Raw genomic sequence first — 23,513 nt, 5'->3', positions numbered from 1 at the left:
CGTTAGACCTTCATTCATCTTTGAAACACAAATTAAGATATTTTTGATGAAATCAGAGAACTTTCTGACACTGCAAAGGCAGCAATGCAACTGAGACATTCAAGGTCCAGAAAGGTAGTAATGACATCATTAAAATAGTCCATGTGACATCAGTGGTTTAACCGTAATTTTATGAAGCTACAAGATACTAGACTTTTTGTGTGCGAAGAAAGCAAAAATAATGACTTTATTCAGCAATTTCTTCTCTTTGAGGTGCGTTTCCGGTTGAACCACCAATGTCACATGGACTATTTTACGATGTTCTTACTACATTTTTGGGCCTTGAATGTGGTAATTGCATTGCTGTCTATGCAGGGTCAGAAAGCACTCAGATTTCATCAAAAATATCTCAATTTGTGTTCCGAAGATGAACAAAGGTCTTACAGGTTTGAAACGACATTAGGGTGAGAAATCTGTTGCTTAAACTGTAACCTTGTTAACAAAAGATGCTGAAACATGTCCCGTGTTCACCAGATAATCCTCCTCTCTCTGTGTTTGTGTAAAAGTGGAGGCCGCAGGTGGTGGGGGTCTTCAGTTGTTTGTGGACACAGGGGTACCAGTGGACTCTGAGCTCATAAGACAGTGTGTAAATGAAGTGCTGGCTGAAACCGTTGCGGTAATGCTGGGACAGAGAGAGACGCAGAGCGCACCCGCTGCCCCTGTCCAAACACAGGATGCTCAGGAGGTACTGGCATCTAAACACCCACTCATTCATCCACGATGATGATGTTACCTTTAATACCCTAAATATGGTAATATTGCAGGAGATGACTACGATACCAACACCGACACTCACTCCTGAGCCCAGCTCGAAAGAGCCTCCATCTCCTGTCAGAACCCCTGATCTCTCCAAGCATCTTTCTACAGCTCTGTCTCCCAAAGAAAACCATCAGGCATCTGCTTCACCAGGTCTGGCAGTGATTTTAATGAACAAACCAAATTGCTCCCCATCTATTTGTAAAAGTGTAAGCACAGTTGTTCACACATCAGTTCTGCCTTTGTTTTAGGTCCAGATAGAATTCCTGCGGGCACACCGACTACCACGCCAATCCCATCTCCCACCAGGGTGGCCACACCCTCTCCTCCTCCAGCCAATCAGAGCCCAGATCCAGCCAACCTGCAGAATCACCCATGGGGAGGAACAGAGCTCCCCCTGGAGGAGGAAGAACCACACAGCGGGGGACAGGAACAGCCATCAGCGTCAGCGTACGTCTAAATATTGTTTCATTCTACTTTATTTTTGTCTGTCTTGCATGGAATATCAAAGGGATAGTTTAACCAAAAATGAAAATTCTGTCATTAATTACTCAGCCTTCATGTCGTTCCAAATCTGTAAAAACTTTGTTCATCTTCCGAACAAATGTGATGCTCAGTGAGAATGTGATATATAGGCCCACAGTGCCACCTGCTGTTAACAATAGTAAATATATGACTTATTCTAGAAACACGGAACAAAATGTCCACTTTTAAAAGAAAGAGATAATCACTAGAAACACAAATGCACCATTTAATTTGATTTGATCTTTTTTTAAATTATAATATTATCACTCACCACCACAAACCACCTGTCTTTAGACCGTAAGTTGGTGCTTCATTTAGAATAAAAGACATATTGAACTTAAGAAAAGCAAAAATATAATTTTTTTATATAATTTTAAAATAATATTTTGTATAATAATATTTTATTTTTAGAGAAATGTCACTTCTATGTCGTTAAATGATTAATCACGGTTAATCGCATCCAAAATATAAGTTTTTGTTTACGTAATATATGTGTGTATGCTGTGTGTATTTATGTAGTATATATAAATACACGCACATACAGTATGTATTTTGAAAGTATTTACATGTATTTACACGTATATGTTTATATTCATATTATTTGTATTATATATAAATATTTGAATATATGAACATAACATTTTTCTTAAATATATACGTGCATGTGTGTGTATTAATTATATACATAATAAATATACACTGTACACACATATACAGTAGTCAACATTTGAAGTGGATCAAAAAAGTTGACAAGAACAGGTATTGTTTTGGTTTTACGACAACTTTGATGAAAGGTTTTGATCCACTTCAAATGTTGACTACTGTATTTATTGCGTAAACTAAAATTTTGGATGCGATTAATGGCAATGACTCGTTAAACAGCCCTATATCTATGATCTGACAGAACTAAATATTTAATAATTTAAAAAAAAGCAATATATTGGTTGGGATAAAAGCTTTGTCCATACTTTTGTAAATATAGATTTGCAGCTATCCATGAAAACATTTATCAGGTAATATGAAGGTCCTGTTTCCATATTTCACCTGGCTTTCCACTTGGCTCAACACAGACTCTTATTTATTGATTTAGTTATTTAGTCATTGATTTATTTACTTGCTTGCTTACTTATTTTTAAACCCATATCTTTTGTCTTACGTGTTAATGTGCCATTCAAATTCAAATTGATTGAGATTTAAAGTAGGAATTAGCAGCTAGCAACACCTGAAAAACAAAACATTAACACCATTTTCTGTAGTAGATGGAGTTGAACATTAGTTTAAAATAATGTGTCATCTCAGTTAACTAGATTTGTCTATATTCTTATAGATATTTAGCAGTATTTTTGTGTCTTATATTACCGTTCCATATCTTCTGTCCTCTCTCTGACCTTAGGAAGTAAAAACTATTGCTGCTACTTCACCATAAAGATTATTATATGTAAAAGACTTTCTGTCTTTTCTGTCAGAAAGTTTTCTGTTTGCATGATTACTTTTGCTTCTGTGTCAGTGTAGACATGGAGGAATGTGTTCTCTTGCTCAGCGTATCACTCACTAACACCCTCCATCTCTCTCACACAGTGTGATGTCAGTAGCCCAAGAGGACGATGCGGATGAATCAGTCATCCATCCATCTTCACCTCTCCCCTCCAAACCCAAGACTCCCCCACCTCCTCTTCCTCCTGTGAGCCAGGAACCTCCTCCTGCCATCACCCCTGAATCCTCCTCCTCCTCCTCCTCCTCCTCCTCCTCAGAGGAGAGCAGCTCTAGTTCCAGTGTGACTGTCACTGAGACGGGGACACCAGCCAGACACATCTCAGAGGGAGAGCTTCTGCTCACTCACGGCCAGATGGCGGCAGTCAGAGGTACACGATCGGTCCAACACACACTCACTCAAAGCCAGACTGAGCCAAAACCACACTGTCTGCATAAGCAGCTGCCTTCTAAGGACAAAATGGACCTTTATAAATAGGGTAGCATCTCACAAACCCACAGATAGAATCTAAATGTATTATTTAATTATTATATGTGTTCCTGGACCACATAACCAGTCATAAGTCGCATGAGTATATATTTGTAGCAGTGGTCAACAATGCATTATATGGGTCAAATTGATAGATTTTTCTGTTATTAAGGATATTAAGTAAAGATCATGTTCCATAAAGATATTTTGGTTTCTGCCGTAAATATCAAAACTCAATTTTTATTAGTAATATGCATTGCTAAGAACTTCATTTGGACAACTTTAAAGGCGAATTCTCAATATTTTGATTTTTTTTTTTTTTTTTTTTTCCGCCCTCAGATTCCCCTTAAATTTTCGAATTGTCCTATCTTAACAAACAATACATCAATGGAAAGCGTATTTATTTAGCTTTCAGGTGATCTATAAATCTCAATTTCCAAAAATTCCAGTCTGGTTTTGTGGTCCAGGTTCATATATAAGTAATACAGTATACAGCAAGGCTTTTATGCTTACCCACATTTATTTGATCAAAAATACACTAAAACAGTAATATTAAAAACACTAAATTATTAAAAATAAGCAAAATAAATACATTTATATATAACTTATTGCTGCGTTGACAAAGCTGAATGTTCAGCTGCCATCATTTTAGTGTTTCTTGCCTTCAGAAATGTTGGTTTGGTGCTTAATTGAATTAATTATCATTGGTGCTCAATTATTAATAAAGTTTATTATTATTAATGTTGAAAACATTTTTGGTGCTTTATGTTTTTGTGGAAAATATTATACTTTATTTCATGATTATCTGCTGTTCAAAGTAATAGCATTTATTTGAAATAGAAATATTTTGTTTCATTATAAACTTTTGATCAATTGATTGCTTCATTTCTAAATGAAATACTTTAATTCTTAAAAAAAAAATTCTTACTCCAGAGTTTTGAATGGTAGTGCATCACTATTTCCACAAAAATATTAAGAAAATTTCCAAAATTGGTAATAATAAGAAATGTTTCTTAAGCACCAAATTAGCATATTAGAATGATTGCTGAAGGATCATTTGACACTGAAAACTGGAGTAATGATGCTAAAGAAATTCAGCTTTGCATCACAAATGACAGTTTAAAATAATTGCAGTTTTGGTGAGTATAAGAGACTTCTTTCAAACGCATTAAAAATCTTTTATTCCAAACTTTTAATCATGTATGTGATCCTGGACCACAAAACTAGTAATAAGTAGCACAGGTATATTTGTAGCACTAGCCAACAATACACTGTATGGGTCAAAATGATCAATTTATTTTTCTTTTATGCCAAAAATCATTAGGATGTCAAGTAAAGGTTGTGTTCCATGAAGATATTTTGTAAATTTCCTACTGTAAATATATCAAAGCTTAATTTCTGATTAGTAATTTGCATTGCTAAGAACTTCATTTGGACAACTTTAAAAGCGATTTTCTCACTATTTTTTTTTGTTTTGTTTTTGTTTTTGTTTTTTTTAGCACCATCAGATTCCAGATTTTCATATAGTTGTATCTTAGCCGATATTGTCCTATCCTAACAAAGCTTTTTTCTTGAAAAATTGACCCTTATGACTGGTTTTGTGATCCAGGGTCACATATAATTATGTTATATTTTGCTTTCAATACTCTGTAGTGTGTCTATGATGCCTAAATTTGTTGTTGAGTTTATGAGCTCTTTTATATGCAATTTGTTTTTGAAATCACACTTTTTCTTCCCCAGTTCTGGAAGAGGAAGGAGTCCTTCTGCCTAATTTGATGACCAGCCTGAACGGTTCCCTGCATGGAGTCCAAGATATGGTGAATGTTTGAACGCAAAGAGTCTTAGCAACAGATCCAAACACTTGAGTGTTACCTCGTCATTTATTAAACCAAGTGGAATGAAATAATAAGACTGTCATGGTTGAACATGAACTGACAATTTTATCTTGAGGTTTGAGCTTTTAGCCAAAGGTTAGAGGTTGAGAACTGGGGAGACAGCCAGTGGCGCAGTTATTGCTGGTATAACAATCATCTGTGATAATTAGCATTGTGAAAACCACTAAATATGATCAGTTTTTCCATTTCATTTAGGAAAAAAAGTGTTTGGGAGGTGTAGAAGAAATCTCATGCAGTGACATAATTCATTACAATTGTTAAACAACACATTGTTTAATAAAATAACACCACACATATTTTCCAGATGTGTATACTGTACATCATATCAAATTCACTGATTTTATACAAACTCTTTGGTGTTTTTGTCAGGATTACGATCCGCCCAGTGAAGGTCAGGTGATCGGAGGTCCACGCCTTTCTGCTCATCATGATCCCGTTCTGTCTCTGTTGGCAAGAATAGAACGCGGCCCTCTCAGCCAATTACAGCAGCCAGAGGTATCATGTGACTTGACTGGAGCTTTCACGTTCACTAATGTTGTTCAAATCAATTCATTTTTTGAACTAGTTCTTTTGAAAGATTTGGTCAAATGAAATTGGTTGTGAAGTTAATGTGCATATGAATGTATGTATGTATGTGTGTATATATATATATATATATATATATATATATATATATATATGTACTGTATATATGCTGTATATATTTTTAAAATTTATACTGAAAATTATATATATGTAATAATATATTTTTATATATATATATACACGCTAATATATTTATGTATTAATAAAAGTTTATATAGAGAGGGAGAGCTGTATATTTATCTGTATTTTTTTATTGAATTTTATTGAAAATATATATAGAGAGAGAAGCAGCTCTGTGTGTGTGTGTGTGTGTGTGTGTGTGTGTGTGTGTGTGTGTGTATATATATATATATATATATATATATATATATAGATCCTGAAAATTATACATATATGTAATTATTTTTATATATGTATATAAACGTTAATGTTACAATTATGTTATTATTTATTAATATAAAATTTTATATTTTTATTTAATTTTATTGAAAATTATAGAGAGAGATAGAGGCAGCTAATATTACCATTATGTTAATTATTCATATTTCATTTAATTATTTTAAATTATTTATTAATATAAAATTTTATGTTTAGAGGGATAGTAAGCTGTATATTTATTTAATTGAATTTTATTGGAAAAAAAATAGGGAGATAGAGGATTTTCAGTAGAGGATTTAGGATTTTTCTGTATTTTTTAAATTTAATTTAATTTAAAATAATATATAGAGAGAAAAAGAGGCAGTATATTATACATTTTTTAAATTATACAAAAAATATGTGTATATATGTGTGTGTGTGTGTGTAATCGTTAATATTGCAATTATGTTAATTAATCATATTTCATTTTATTATTTGTTAATTTAAATTTTATATATAGACAGATTTTTTAATTGAATTTTTTTGACAGAAATTTAGAGAGGCAGCTGTGTTTTCTGCATATTTTTTGTTATAATTTATATAAATTTATTTTTATATTATTTTTGTTTTTTGTTTTTGTTATTTTTTTTTTCTGTTATATTACAGAAAATTATATATTTTTATTATATTTTTATTATATATATTACAGAAATGTTAATAATATTATTATTATTACAAAATTATTGTGTCAAATATTGACTCTAGAGATACTTACTTTATATTAATTTGACTTTATATTAATTTGTTAAATCTTTTTTTTTCTGTCCACCACTTACTGTTAGATGTATAAACATAAAGAAAAAAAACATAAAAATATTGCTGTCAATATTTTATAAAATAATTGTAATTTTTGTCATTGTTTTTTATTATTATTATTATTATTATTATTATTATTTCTACATTTGTATATAATTTTTTAAAACATTTGCAAACACTAGCTTGTGTCTTATTGACGTATTGCTAGTTCTGCTTGTATCCAGTAGATGGTGCTAGAGGATGTTTAAAAAAGGACACATGATCACAATAATTCATTTCTCTTTCTCAGAGATGGTGGGAGGAGGAGAGCAGCGGAGAGGTCAGTGAGGGTCAGAGACCACTTCTGACGACCGCAGCGGAGATTGTGCTGACCGGACACTCACGCATGGATCCGCAGAGATACACGCAGCACAGGACCACAGAGATCTCACCCCACGCCACGCTCTCATCACCTGGACAAGTGCTCGCCGACCACACAGGTATAAAACATCACTCATACAACCCGCTCTACTGTTCTGCACACACAGACCTCACTTTTAGCCTAGTAAATAAATATATAAAGCTTGACTCAGAATGAATTGACTTTTTAATGTCACACGCCTTCAGTAATAACTGTTAAGGCAGTGTGTCATGTTAAAGGTCTCTATGTGTGACGCATGAAGTGTAAACACATAAACGTCATTTCACTTTTTTACATTGTTTATCCTGTCGCCATTAATCTCTCGTTTTGCCCATTAACTCCTGCGGCCATTTGGGTGGCCACGTCCTCTTCCTGTATGCCTTTGGCGGCATTACTGGGCCTCCGTGGGGGCGTCTCTAATGGGGCATGTCTCACACTACCCGTGTTATATGAACACAGGGAATTAAGCTGTTTTTGCTTTAGATTCTGTGTGTGAAAGAGAGAGCTCAGGCTGACAAAGGGGAAGCCAAGCGGTCTGGATACTTCATCAGAATTCAGGCTCAGGGAAGCAGGCGGAAACGAATCCCACTCCCACTCTGAGCATCCTCTTACACAGCCTGTGAACGGCGTCCAAACACAACCGCAAAGGCGCTGCGCTCTCCCCGCTAATGTTTATTCGATTATTCCCTGCTCAACGTGCGCTCTTCTGCTGAAGCTGCAGATGGATTTCAAGTAGAGATTGACTAATAGTGTTTTTCATTTAATGCTGGGAACTGAGGTGCAGAACTGATATGTAATTATTTTGCTTGTGCATCTTAATGCAAGGCTAAATAAATAGCTAATAAATGACCATTAAATTCCATCAGTAATAAACTATCTGCACTATTGTTGATGGAATTTAATGTTTATTTATTGATTATTATTTATTTGGTATTGCATTAAAAAGATAATAAACAAATAATAAACAAAATATCTAGAAATCAGTTTTGCATTAATAATAATGATAATAATAATAATAAAATAAAATAATAATAATATATTATTATTATTATTATTATTATTATTATTATTATTATTAGTGAATATAGAAAAAATTTACTTTCTTACATCATCAAATTATTCTCTGTAATATGAATGTTATATACAATTATTATTTATTATTATTATTATAAGTTAAGCAGAAGATAGCACATCCATAGGGGAATTATCTAATTATTATTATTATTATTATTATCATTATCATATGTATTCAAATGTATTATTTGTTATAAATTAATATTAATAATAAATGTTTATTATTATATTATTGTTATTATTAGTGAATACTAAATAACTTTGACTTCATCAAATTATTATCTGTAATATAAATATTGTCTAATAATAGTAATAATAATAATAACAACAATTATTAATTATTATTATTATTATTTAATAGTAATATTAATAAAAACAACAATTATTATTATTATTATTAGTTAAGCAGAAGATGGCACATCCAGAGGGGAATTATCTAATTATTATTATCATCATCATCATCATAAAAATATTTGCAATAAATAACAAATAATTCATATGTATTCAAATGTATTATTTGTTATATATGAATATTAATAATACATGTTTATTATTGTATTATTGTTATTATTAGTGAATACCAATAAAAAATAACTTTGACCTAATCAAATTATTATCTGTAATATAAATGTTGTATAATAATAGCAATAACAACAACAATAACAAGTAAAAACAACAATTATTATTATAATTATTATTAATACTATTATTATTATTATATTTATCAGCATAAAATATTTGCAACTAATAAATTATTCATAAAATGTATTATTTGTGTTATTATTATTATTATTATTATTATTATTAGTGAATATCAAAAAAAAATTCTTAACTTTCTGACCTCATCAAATTATTATCTGTAATATAAATTTTATAATAATAACAACAATCATCATTATTATTTAATATTATTAATAACAGTTGTTGTTGTTATTTTTTATTATATTTAAATAAGTAGAAGATAGCACATCAAGAAGAGAGTTTTTTTTAATCAAAATATTATCTGTAATGTAAATGTTATATAATAATAGTAATAATAATAACAGCCATCATTGTTATTTAATAGTAATATTAATAATAACATTATTATTATTATTATCATATTAGGCAGAAAATAGCACATCAAAAGGGAATTATCTAATTGTTATTATCATCATTATCATAACAAAATCTATAAATAAGTTATTCATAAAATGTATTTGTTATAAATGAATATTAATACTTAATGTTTATTATTGTTGTATTTAATAATAATAATTTCTCAAATATTTATAATTTACAATCTCTAATATTTATTGCATTATGTTTATGGTTATGTTTTGCAACCTAAAGGCTCACAAATTATTTTAATACGTGTTTTTGGCTATGTCTAAATGCTGTACTTTGAGTTTCCCTGTGAATTGGGCAAGTTCTGTTTGAGGGGAAAAAATGAATTTTAGAGAAGAATAAAATCTGTGTTGGGCTTTTTTTTTAAGAGTAAATATTAGTTTCATATCATGTTCAGACATGAAATGCAACATTTTAGTTATTGAATAAACTTGTGTTGGGCTTATTTGGAGTCAATATTAGCTTTGTATCTCGTTTCAAAAGTGAAATGCCACAGTTTAAAGAAACGTATGTAAGTCAATACAAGTTATTAAACAGAGATGTTTTGGAAAACGCCGGCCTGCGTTTTAAGTGTTTGCTGTTAAAGGTTTAGTGTACCTAAAGTGTCTGCTGTCCAAAAGTGTATGGACAGTACATGTAAGTTATGAGTCCCGGGCAACAGAACGGCCGGTGTAGAATCCAAACCTCTTCCTGTGTTGGCCTAAACCAATATTTACTCTAAGCCAAGATTGCTCTCCTCACAGTAAAAAGAGCCTCAGTGTTGCTCAGAGACTAGTGCTGCCAAAGAAAAAACACACACCCCAGCAGCACGGACAAGAGTTCAGCCTTGACGGAGCGAGAATTTAATGCTATTTTGCTTCCCTCTCAACTGCAATAGAGTCCCCATAACAGAGACAAATCAAAGCTGCTCGAAATGTCACGTTCAACCTGCCGAGACCATTGCTGAATGTGTAAACGTTACAGGCTATCAAACTGCAAGTATACTTGACAAAACACACTTGTTTTATATATGCATAGTTTATTGATAGAGTTATGGGCAGTGTGGTATTTTTATTGAGTTTGTTGTTCTTGGGCGTTGAGCACATTGAGTATTGGCAAATCATCCTGTACTTTGCATGCAGCCTGGAATATTCATGTGTTGTATCCATGACAACCAGGTGCAGTGCTTGAAGACTCTGGGCTGTCACTGAACCTCAGGACAAGGGAGGAAAAGAAGGAAGCTGAGGTTTATCATCATGTGTTGACTGTCTCCTCCCCTCAGCTACAGGACACACAAAATCAGGCACGTTCTTTTACCTGACCTGGCTATGGTATTATCATTTACACTGGCAGTAAAGTGATTTCATGAGCTGAGAAGGTTATTGCTTTTCATTGAAAGTTTACTACTGGCAACGCAGATATTTGTTGTAAGTTTTGTTAATTGTCTAATGATTAAAAATGTGGTGAAACGACATATATATTACACTACCTTTCAAAAGTTTGGGGTTAAATAAAACAAAATAAAGTAAAATAAACTCATGCTCACCAAGGCTGCATTTATTTGATCAAAAAATGCAGTAAAAAGCAGTAATATTGTGAAATATTATTGCAATGCAAAATAACTGTTTTCTAATTGAATATATTTTAAAATGACAATGTGCTACAATTTTTAATTTTGTGCAGTATTCTTTGATGAATAGAAAATTCAAAAGAACAGGTAAAAGTATGGGGTTTATAAAATAACATAAAATTAAATAAAAAAGTCTTTTATGCTCAGAGGCAAGGCTGCATTTATTTGATCAAAAAATGCAGTAAAAAGCAGTAATATTGTGAAATATTGCAAATTCAAAAGAACAAGTGAAAGTTTGGGGTTTATAAAATCAAATAAAATAAAAAAGCATCTTATGCTCAGAGGCAAGGGTGCATTTATTTGGCCATTTATTTGGTCTAAAATGCAGTAATATTGTGAAATATTATTGCAATGCAAAATAACTTGTTTTTATTTGAATATATTTTAAATAGGGCTGTCAAACGATTAATGGCGATTAATCGCATACAAAATAAGTTTGAGTTTGCGTAATATATTTGTGTGTACTCTGTGTAATTATTATGTGTATATAAATACACACAAATTAATGTATATATTTAAGAGATATATGTTATTTATGTCCAATATATTTTTATTTATATATAATATAAATTCTATTAAAATTATCATAAATACATATATTTGTAAATATTTCTTAAATATATACATGAATGTGTTTGCATTTATATAAACATAATAATTACACACAGTACACACACACATATTAGGCAAACTCAAACTTTTATTTTGTATGCGATTAATTGTGATTAATTGTTTGACAGCCCTAATTTTAAAATGTAATTTATTTTGAAAATGTATTTAATTTCATTTAAGTTTCACCACATTTTTAATCATTACACAATCAACAACACTATATAATAAATGCTGCCATTCTTTTGAATTATCTATTCATCAAAGAATGCTGAAAAAAAAATCATTTTAAAATTAAAATTAAAAATCTTTTCAAAATAAATTCAAATAGAAAATAGTTATTTTGCATTGCAATAATATTTCACAATATTACTGCTTTTAGTGTTTTTGATCAAATTGTGTATTTTTGATCAGCCTTAGTAAGCATAAGAGACTTTTTTTTATCATTTTATTTTATTTTATTTTATTTTATTTTATTTTATTTTATTTTATTTCATTTCATTTCATTTTATTATCCCCAAACTTTTGAAAGGTAGTGTAAAAGAACAGCAACATTTATTATAAAGTGTTGTTCATTGTGTAATGAATAAAAATGTGTTGGGACTTCATATATTTTACATTACCTTTCAAACGTTTGGGGTTTAAATGAAATAACAATGAATAAATTAATTAAAATAAAAAACAAATAAAATCAAATCAAATAAAAACATTTATTTGATTAAAAATGCAGTAAAAGCTGTAATATTATGAAATATTATTGAAATGCAAAACAGATATTTTCTATATAAATATATTTTAAAATGTAATTTATTCTGAAACTTTGCTACCATTTTTTCAGCATTCTTTGCTGAATAGAAAATTTAAAAAACAGCATTTACTTGAGAAGCAAACCTTTTGTAAGAATGTAAAACTCTTTACTGTCACTTTTGGTCAATTTAAAGTATCTTTTCTGTGTAAACGTACTAATTTATTTCAAAAAGAAAAAAAAAAATTACTGACCCCAGATTTATGAGAAATAAATTTTTATATACATGGTATATTGATAAATTAACAGTGACAGAATTCTAAATAACTATTCGTCAAAAATTTGTTTCAGTAACATTTAAATTTAAGTATAAACTCTGAAACTAACAAGAAACCAGTAATAAAAATTTTTTGATTTTATTCAATTCATATATGTACTAGATGACTGCCTCAATAGGTTCTCTGGTTTCCGCCCCTCAAATCTGATTGGCTGAGGAACATTTCAGAATGTTAATATTAATCTAACTGAAAATGGACTTTTAGAACTTCCAGACAGACTGAGACCCAATAGTGCTCCTCTGAGATTGCTTAAAGGGACAGTTCACCTAAAATGAAACTACTGTCATCTTTTAATTATTCATTAGTCAATGGTGCTAGTGACTGTTTGGTTACCAACATTTTTCAAAATATCTTTGTTTGTGTTCAACAAAAGAAAGAAGCTCATACATTGTTTGGAACAACTTGAGGGTGAGTAAATATGAGTAAATAATGACTGAATTTTTGGGTGAACTATCCCTTTAAATAACTTATTTTTAAGTTTTTATAAAGCTGTAGTTGGGTGTTGGTTATCTCTACAGTATTTAGTGATATCTGCTCAGGCGTGACCTCTGTCCCTACTTTTCTCTTAATCTCAAAAACAAAGCGGTCTCTTTGGTAGTGTGTGGAAACTCCTAAAACCCTCATTAGCCCAGGATTCTCGGTCTGTAGGTCGCCCATATGTGGGGATTTACCCCCCTGAATGAGGGAGATTAAAACAATGTTTTTCCCCTCTGTTCCTGTATAATCCCTCTGCATACAGTGTCCACCCGATGCCCCTCTTCTCCTCTTCTCCACTATTGTTCTTGTCTCATCTCCTCTCATTTTTTTGTTTAGAGCTCCCAGGCGGCTCACAGACCTGCACCAATTCTGGTGAGGCAGTATGAAGACAAAGAGGAACCAGGTACAAATACATGCACACACACAGTCCCCAGTGTTTAGAGTCAAAATTGGTCTGAACATTTTTCCTTCGATTTGATGTGTCATTCATGTCTTTATCACAAAGCGTGCAGGATGAGTACAGCACAGCCCCACTACAGTAAAATCATGCAGTTTGCTTTGCAACCTCTAGATGGCAGTATACCTATAGGGCAACGCTGTCTGCATTGTTCTTTTGTTTTGGTCAGGCGTGATTGTCCACTTCTGTCTGATTGTGTGTCCTCATGTCTGGGCGTCAGGGGTCTAGAGATGCTGGAGTCAGCTTTATAAACCTTATTCAGGTGTGAAGGGGCACAACAGAAGACAAATATCATTGTGACAGCAGCTGCTGAGCTTGCATATGCACCATTTAGTTTGAAGGTTGGGCTGGACCCATAGGACAAGCTTGGATGAATGCCTGCATCTCATAGGGGCAAGCTGAGTGTTTGCATACATGCATACATTTATGGAAAATAAACTGTCGTAGTTGTGATGCCACAAACATAAACGCACAAACATGTAGTTCTAAATGCAATAAAATTTGACTAACATTATACGTGAACAGGATAGTAACAGAAAGACGAGTGTCTGTTAAACATTAGAGAGCTGTACAGTACTGTATGTGTGTAGATGCAGTACAGAGCTGCAGATGTACATAATGAAATCTGTGCTGAGAAAGTGTTCTCTCTCTCCCCATTGCTTTTTATTATGTCTTACATAAGAGAACATTGTGAACTCCAGTGCACGTCCTAAACTGTTTACCCCAATTTGCTGACAGAAAACACCTCTGTCTCAACAGCTGCCAATTTGCCCTCTTTCGTAATTTGTTGCTCTTTTTTCCCTGGGGTGAAATTGTATTACATTCTATCAATCTGTCGTTCTGTCTATCTATCTGTCTGTCTATCTGTCTGTCTGTCTATCTATCGTTCTATCATTCTGTCATTCTACATATATTTATCGTTCTATCATTCTATCTATCGTTCTGTCGTTCTGTCATTCTGTCTGTTGCTCTGTATCTATCTGTTGTTCTATCTATAGTTCTATCTATTGTTCTGTCGTTCTACATTTATCTATCTTTCCGTATGTATGTCTGTCTGTCTATCTATCATTCTATCAGTCTATCGTTCTATCTGTCTATCTATCTGTCTGTCTGTCTGTCTATTGTTCTATGTATTGTTCTATCTATCATTCCATTGTTTTATCTATCGTTCTTTCTGTCTATCTATCTCTCTGTCTGTCTATCTATCTATCTATCTATCTATCGTTCTGTCATTCTATCTATCGTTCTATCGTTCTGTCATTCATCTATCTATCTATCTATCTATCTATCTATCTATCTATCTATCTATCTATCTATCTATCGTTCTATCGTTCTATCTGTTTATCTATCTATCTGTCTGTCTGTCTATTGTTCTATGTATTGTTCTATCATTCCATCATTTTATCTATCGTTCTGTCTATCTATCTATCTATCTATCTATCTATCTATCTATCTGTCTGTCTGTCTGTCTGTCTGTCTATCTAGCTATCGTTCTATCATTCTATCTGTCTATCTATCTATCTGTCTGTCTGTCTGTCTATTTATCTATCTATCTATCTATCGTTCTGTCGTTCTGTCGTTCTGTCATTCATATATCTCATTCTGTCGTTCTGTCATTCTGTCTATCTATCTATCGTTGTTGTTCTTTTGTTCTATCTGTCGTCTTTGTTCTATCTATCGTTACATCATTCTACATCTATCTATCGTTTTATCTATCGTTCTATCGTTCTGTCATTCTATCGTTCTGTCGTTCTGTGTATTGCTCTGCATCTGTCTGTTGTTCTATCTATAGTTCTATCTATAGTTCTGTCGTTCTACTTCTATCTATGGTTCTATCTTTCTATCTATCATTCTGTCTATCCATCTGTCCATCTGTCTGTATAATCCATCCATCTATCTATCTATCTATCTATCTATCTATCTATCTATCTATCGTTCTGTCTATCTATTGTTCTATCTATTGTTCTGTCGTTCTGTCTATCTATTGTTCTATCTATTGTTCTATCGTTCTTTTTATCGTTCTATTGTTCTATCTGTCTGTCTATCATTCTATCGACCTATCTATCTATCGTTCTGTTGTTCTATCGTTCTGTTGTTCTATCTATCGTTCTGTTGTTCTATCTGTCGTTCTGTCTATCATTCTATTGATCTGTCTATCGTTCTATTGTTTTGTCTATCGTTCTATCTATCATTCTATTGTTCTATCTGTCGTTCTATCATTCTATGTATTGTTCTCTGTCTCAAATCACAAATTTCAATGCTAAGTACTTTAGGTTGACGCAACTTACAAACTTCCTGGCTTTTCAGTGAAACTTTTCAAGTTTAAAAACAACCTTTAAGTTTTGGCCAAATTTCCTTCTAGTTCTAATTATAATTAACAAAAATTCCTTTTCTAATCATTTTTGCATGTGTACAATAAATCCAAATGCTGAGTGACATACAAGTAAACCTTGAAAATTGGCCTTTTCCTTTTCTTTGACTTCTGTGTTCTGCATCCCTCCTTCTTCCCTCTGCCATTTCACTCCTTCCTTTTTTCATTTCTCATTTCTGTTCCCCTCTCATCACTTAGTTCAATTTTTCTGCTGTGTCCTGCTTATATGTATTTGACATATAGTTTATCCAGACGCACTCATTCAGTGCCGCCTGTCGTGTGTGATTAGTGTGTGATGAGAGCCAGTGTGTGCTGACGGGTGAATGGACGTGATTAGTGTTTGAACGTCAGCTCGTTCTGTGTCATTACATTTGCTCCGAAGATTTTCCCTTTTTCTCTCTCAGTGTGTAATTTGACGCACCAGTGAAACAGCAGAAAGACCGGAGGTGCACCTGTGTTTGAGTGCCTGCAGTTAGTTTGCAAATTGCCTGGACATTACGTACGTCCACATGTGCATGCATGCATCTGTTGGAAAGCCCTTGTTTGGTGTCCATTTTAAAGGGATAGCATTCACTCACCCTCAAGTTAGTCCAACCACAGAAGAAACTGTCTAAATATTGTTTTGGATCCCATTAACTTTCATTATAAGGAAAATAAGTTCTTTTGTGTCTCAGGTTTGCAACAGCATTCATTTTTGTGGTGCTGTTGTAGAAATCCCTTGCTGTTTTGCTCAATTACACTGATGTTTTGTTCTGCCGTGAAGCTAATTACAATAAACAGCCCGTATACCTTGACAAAAGCCTTTCTGTTAGGTCTTTTCTATCACTTTCTCATCAGTGCTCACACAAGCAACCGCTTGTGAGTTTATAAAAGAGGTGACTGCACTGAAAGTCCTCACAGAATTTCACACTGCAATTCTATACTGTAAGTACATGACATTAAAACCTTTTAGTCACAGCTTTAGCTCAGACGAAGGGCCTTGGACAAATAGAGCTTCTGTGATGGCGATCTGCACCTCTGCCTGATCTACAGATGGGCCAATTGTGTTGTCTAATAAAAGGCGTAGTGTGGTACTGTACAGCCAGATCGGTTCAGACATGACCTGGGCAGCGTCCCCTGGTTATACAGCTGCTCTCTCCGATGACTATCTTTTTATTTGCCTATTAGAGAATGGCTGCTCTGTTCAGGCGTCCCAGTTCAGCTTGTAGCCGTGACACTGACGGGGGGAAAAGATTTAAAGATGCTTATATAATGGTGGTCGCTGAAACTCCTTGAGGATATGGCAGATGGAGTCTTCGTAATTGGGGTTTATATAAGGATTTGACTTTGCTTTTTGTTGTATGCTTTAATCATACAACAATTCTGCAATACTATATACTGTATAGGTTAGATATTTGTATTCTCTAATTTAAAAATTGTGAGTTCTAACCTGTTGCTACAATGCATTGGTGGTTATTTGGTTAAAACCACCTGAAGTTTTCTGAATTTTTCTAGATATGCCTACTTTTTTCAAATAAGTCTTTTCTGCTCATCAAGGCTGCGTTTAGTAGATTAAAATACAGAAAAAAAACGGTAATATTGTAAAATATTATTACAATTTAAAATTGTGGTTTTCTATTTTAATATCCTTTAGAATAGAATTTATTTCTGTGATGTAAAGCTGAATTTTCAGCATCATTACTCCAGTCTTCAGTGTCACATGATCCTTTAGAAATCATTCTAATATGCTAATTTATTATCAGTGTTGTAAACAGTGCTGCTTAATATTCTTTTTTGGAACCTGTGTGACTTTTTTCAGGATTTCTTGATGAATAAAACGTTAAAAAGTTTGGGGTCAGTAAATTTTTTTCTTTCTTTCTTTAAAATAAATTAATACTTTTATTCAGCAAGTATGTGTTAAATTTTATAGTGATAAGTGATAGTAAAGACTTATATTATTAGAAAAGATTTGTATTTTGAATAAATGCTGTTCTTTCTAACTATTTATTCATCAAAGAATCCTGAAAAAAGTATCACAGCTTCCAAAAAAATATTAAGAAGGATAATGGTTTACAGCATTGATAAGAAATTATATTAGAATGATTTCTGAAGGATCATGTGACACTGAAGACTGGAGTAATGATGCTGAAAAATCAGCTTTGCATCACAGAAATAAATTGTATTTTAAAGTATATTAAAATAGAAAAATGTTATTTTAAATTGCAATAATATTTTATAATATTATTGTCTGTGTCTTTGATCAAATAAATGGAACTTTGATGAGCATAAAAAACTTATTTAAAAAAAACATTAAAAATCTTTCTGATCCCAAATTTTTGAATGGCAGTATATATTAGTCAATATTGTATATATATATCAGATATTGATTTTTTTTTTTTTTTTATTTATCATTGTTTATTTATTTATTTACTTTTTTTTTTAGATTTTCATAATATTACCTTTGCAATCATATTGCATACTTAAAGTTATTCTTTAAAAACAAATAACACTGTTAAATATAATTAGTACATTTGAAATTAAAAATCCATCCATTATAATCTTGTACTTCATCTTTCATAGACTTTGTCTTATAATGTGTCACTTGTAGCTTTAATATTAAATTAATTTTATATTGTTTTTATTTAGCACAAAAAGAAACTTGAAAATACATTGTTTATGTCCATTTCTATAATGTTTTTTCAAAAAGATGGTACGTAGAAACTGAAAGTTGCACAACCCATAAAAGGGTCTCTATCCTGAGGTGAAAGTGGACATCCGTTGAACACTGGGCTCTTGTGTGTGAAATATTGGCCCCTCTGTGCAGCACAGGAAGGGGGTGAGGGCACACATCACACACACACACACATACGCAGCCCGCCTCTCGAGAACCACGCAGATAAACTGTTTCCAAGCTGCTCGGCCGTTCTGTTTTTACTGGGATCAAAACATCATTCAAGGAGCTGGGCTTTCCAGGAGAGCCGTGTTAACCCCAGCTCTGTGTGAGCCCTCTTTCTTCATCCGTCATGTCCAGTTCTTCACTATAACGATAACTTACCTACAGCCACGTGTGGTTAGTCAAAGAATACATGTGCCAAATGAGAACAGCGTACTGTGTTTTTAACTACTATGCAAATAAGTGACTTGTGACTTGCATGAATGTGGTGTAGAATTTTGATGCAGATTGGAGCTTGTTGTTATGCAGAGCATGCAGGAATAATCACGCTTCAATGAAGTCACCATGTCGGATTGGGCTGGTGTTTCTTTTCTCATTTTAATAGGCTTATTCTCATTGGTGTGAGAATGTGGATATTTGATACGCTTATATAGTCACAGTTGCACTTAAAGCATGCTTTAGTTTTTACTTCAAAGTAGAAATTTTGCTAGAACAAAGGTTACTTGTTGATGTGAAATAATGTGAAATGCTTAAATGAACTCTGAGTTTGTTTGTAAATTGACACCCTGATGAAGGCGAGTTAGCCGCAACGCGTCGGTGCGCACATTTGTTGTTTTTAAAACTTTAAAGCCGTGTGAATAAAGGCTTTTTATATTTCACATTATTCGAGTGCCTTAGACTTATGAGTTTTTGATTTCACAAAAGAATCCCGCACCCAAAGAGCACAGATTTATTTATTTTTACACCCCAGTAGCAGTTTTTAGTTTTTTTTCGTAAACATATAGTATATTTAGAAAATATTTGACCCCAAAACACAATAGACAAGCTCAGAAAACTGTGTAATAAGTATTCCTATTGATATGCCTTACATTTTTTGACATTAAATTAATATTTTTATGTCGGCACCCTTAGCTTTGTGGTTAGTGCAACGACATATAGCGCAACTGCGCTCACAGCGACCCGAGTTCAAATCCCGCCTCGAGGTCCTTTGCCGATCCTGCTCTCCACTGTCCTTTCACAATAAAGGTGTAAAAAGCCCATAAAAATAACTTTAAAAAATAATAATAATAATAATGTTTTCATAACTCTGCATTAAATTAATCAAAAGTGACAGAAAAAACATTTAGGTCGTTACAAAAAAAAAATCCATTTTAAATAAATGCTCTTATTTTGAAATTTCTAATCCAAATTAACATATTAGTATGATTTCTGAGGGATCATGTGACACTGAAGACTGAAGTAATGACTACAGAAAATTCAGCTTTGTCATCGCAGAAATACGGTATAAATATAATATTTAATAATTCTGGCTATGTCAATATTCATTTTGAGGTGTCAGACAGAAACCTTGATTTATAAAAGTAAAACTTTAATTTATATTACATTATTGGTATGGTTAGAAATGTCTTTATGTACATCATAGAAAAAGTACACTACCAGTCAAAGGTTTTTGAACAGTAAGATTTTTAATGTTTTTTTAACAGAAGTCTTTTTTTGATCCAAAGTACAGCAAAACAGTAACATTTAGAAATATTTTTACTATTTTAAATAACGGCTTTCTATTTTAATATATTTTAAAATGTAATTTATTCCTGTGATCGAAGCTGAATTTTCAGCATCTTTATGCCAGTCTTCAAGGAGCAAGCAAGGATGCTTTAAATTAGTCAAAAGTGATGATAAAGACATTTATAATGTTACAAAAGATTTCTATTTCAGATAAATGCTGTTCTTCTGAACTTTCTATTCATCAAAGAAACCTGAAAAAATTCAACTCAGCTGTTTTCAACATAATAATAATAATACATGTTTTTTGAGCAGCAAATCAGAACATTAGAATGATTTCTAAACGATCATGTGACTGGAGTAATGATGCTAAAAATTCATCTTTAAAATCACAGGAATAAATTACACTTTAAAATATATTCAAATAGAAATCAGTTATTTTAAATAGTAAAAATATTTCAAAATTGTACTGTTTTTGCTGTATTTTGGATCAAATAAATGCAGGCTCGCTGAGCAGAAGAGACTTTAAAAAACATAAAAAATCTTACTGTTCAAAAACTTTTGACTGGTACAGTACATCTTTTTCTTCACTTAAAGCAGTCTGATATCTCTGTTTTGTCTTCTGATGCTGGTGTTACCCTATAAATTATTAATGTTTTCATTTCAGTTTGAGTTCTCGGTGTGGCGTGATCTCGTGTTTCCTCTTCAAACAGCAGTCTAACACAAACAAACAGTACACACACTGAGACGCTGTCTCCGCTTTTCACTTCTCATCACACGGCTCCTCACGGGGAGGCTGCTTTAAACAGAGATGAGAGAAGATTATTTACCCGATGTCTGCTCTTAGGTTTGTGGCGAAAGAACGACAACTTGAGTATGTTTGTTTAAACAACTCAGCCCTTGGCTGATAGACGAGAACTTATAACGTATTTGTGCATGCATGTACAGTTTTGCGTCATTCTAGGTCTATTATAAGTCGTGTTGTTTGCCTCAAAACTTTATGTACAAAGGGCGCCACACAAAACGAGAATTTAATTGACTGAAATGTTTAAATTATATACAAGCGTTGTATGCTGTTGACAGCTTTGGCACTTTAAACCCCAGCCACAAACAGGCCTGAAATTGACACTAGGCTTTTGCCATGTTATTCTATTAAAGCAGGAAGTAAAGGAATAACAATCAAACCCAGTGAAAGACTAACAAACCGGCGAGAAAGTTGGATTCTCTCGTTGTCCTCATGCACCAACCCATCCCCCCTGCGGTACTACGGGCCGTTCGGACGTAAACTCATGGTTCGAGAGCTCTGGAATAACATGCTACATAAACAAGCCTGAAGAGTGGAGGTGAAGACAGCCAGGCTCAGTTTTGCAGTCACCCAGAACCCCACCACACAGAGATAAATGAATAGAACAAGACAGGGAAGCTTTTGAACGTGGCCTTCTGCTGCAAATAAGACTTGTCTGGTCCAGATATGTCATCTCTGTGAACCGTAACGCTCCTGTGTCTGTGAGAAGAGGCCTTTTACTTACAACAACACAGAAAATGGCGGGAGAAACCATCTTGCTCTAAACAAAACAATGGAGGGCCGCAGGCTTAACTGGACTTACTGAGTGTTTTTATTTGCTTGGTATTTGTAGTTACATGACTAGTCAACTTCACATTTCCCACAAAAATACCAACAAAACTGGATTTGGTTTACTGGATTTCGATGTGCTCTTTTCCACCCAGTTTTATGTAACATATCTGAATAGTGAAAGTCAACTCTTCTGTTTAGAAATGTGTGCTGTCATTTAAGAGCAGCTGGATTTAAGAAGGCGCTCTTCAACCAAGCCAAACTTTGTACACTTTGTAGTTTAATAGAGAAGTCATACAGGATGAGACAAAGCTGCCAAGAGAAAAAGCAGGACTGAGAGATGACAATGCGAATCTGTAGGCCATTGCAGAATTTGTTTACTAGTATAAAATTCAAAACGGTTGTTCAAAAGTTTCAGGTCAGTAAGATGCTTAATGTTTCAAAGTTTCTTATGCTCACCAAGGTTGTTGTTTTTTTTTTTTTGTTAAAAGTACAGTAAAAACAGTAATATTGTGAAATATTATTTCAATTTAAAATGACTGTTTTCTATTTCAATGTATTTTAAAATATAATTTATTTTTGTGATGCAAAACTGAATTTTCAGCATCATTACTAGTCTTCAGTGTCACATGATCCTTCAGAAATCATTTTAATATGCTGATTTGCTACTCAGGAAACATTTCTTACTGTTATCGGTCTTGAAAACAGTTGTGCTGCTTAGTCATTTGTGGAAACATTGATGCATTTTTTTCAGGATTCTTTGATTAGTAAGAAGTTCAAAAGAAAACTATTTAAAATATGATATTTTTTGGAACTTTACTTTAGATACATTCAGTGCATCATTGCTGAGTAAATATTTTAATTTCTTTCAAAAAAGAAAAAAATCACCAGTTAAGTTAAGTTTTAAACATTGAATTTTGGCTTAAAAAAGTCTTGTGTAAAAGTTTTTTTTTAATTTTTAAAGTTGGAAAGCAACTTTTGTCAAAACAAATTTTGACTTGACAAAGTCTTGTTTGAAGGTTTAAAAAAACATTTTGAAAATCTTAAACTGGATGGATGGATGGATGGATACATATATAGATAAATATTTGTTTTGTTTTTTAAGTTTTAATATGAAAGTGCATGCTTTGTCTTGTTAAATGTATAGTAAAGAATATTACAGAAACTGCAATTGTAATGAATGCTAAGTTTTGTCATGTTACATTTAATATATGGTTACTTTCAATTAACCAGTTTTTTACATCACCCTTTCTTGTGAATATGAAGAAAAAAAATCTGTGCATCATGGCACCAATATGTTCTTTAGAACTTGTAATAGTCTATAGTTAGCCATCACGTTCATCCATATTAAATTTTATATTTTCATAGTATGAAAAATAACAGTAGTATCTAAAGTAGTCTGGCAGACACTTCAGTTATTATGGTAAAACAGGGTGATATCATCT

The 23,513-nt window shown here is 32.5% G+C and overlaps 1 protein-coding gene across 1 annotated transcript in view; it reads left to right on the top strand.

The window, feature by feature from the left end:
- kiaa0586 (KIAA0586 ortholog) overlaps window positions 1-23,513 on the top strand; it is a 161,136-nt gene that overhangs the window by 108,805 nt on the left and 28,818 nt on the right. The window contains 9 exon segments of the mRNA XM_051133094.1: window positions 546-724; window positions 804-948; window positions 1,047-1,245; window positions 2,899-3,182; window positions 5,021-5,097; window positions 5,545-5,670; window positions 7,223-7,412; window positions 10,672-10,796; window positions 13,629-13,695. Of these exon segments, the coding sequence (XP_050989051.1) occupies window positions 546-724; window positions 804-948; window positions 1,047-1,245; window positions 2,899-3,182; window positions 5,021-5,097; window positions 5,545-5,670; window positions 7,223-7,412; window positions 10,672-10,796; window positions 13,629-13,695 (1,392 nt within the window).

This window comes from Labeo rohita, chromosome 17, assembly GCF_022985175.1.
Source record: "Labeo rohita strain BAU-BD-2019 chromosome 17, IGBB_LRoh.1.0, whole genome shotgun sequence".
NCBI lineage: Eukaryota > Metazoa > Chordata > Actinopteri > Cypriniformes > Cyprinidae > Labeo > Labeo rohita.
The sequence above is the reverse complement of the archived record's forward strand: the minus strand, read 5'-3'. Positions and strand labels throughout refer to the sequence as shown.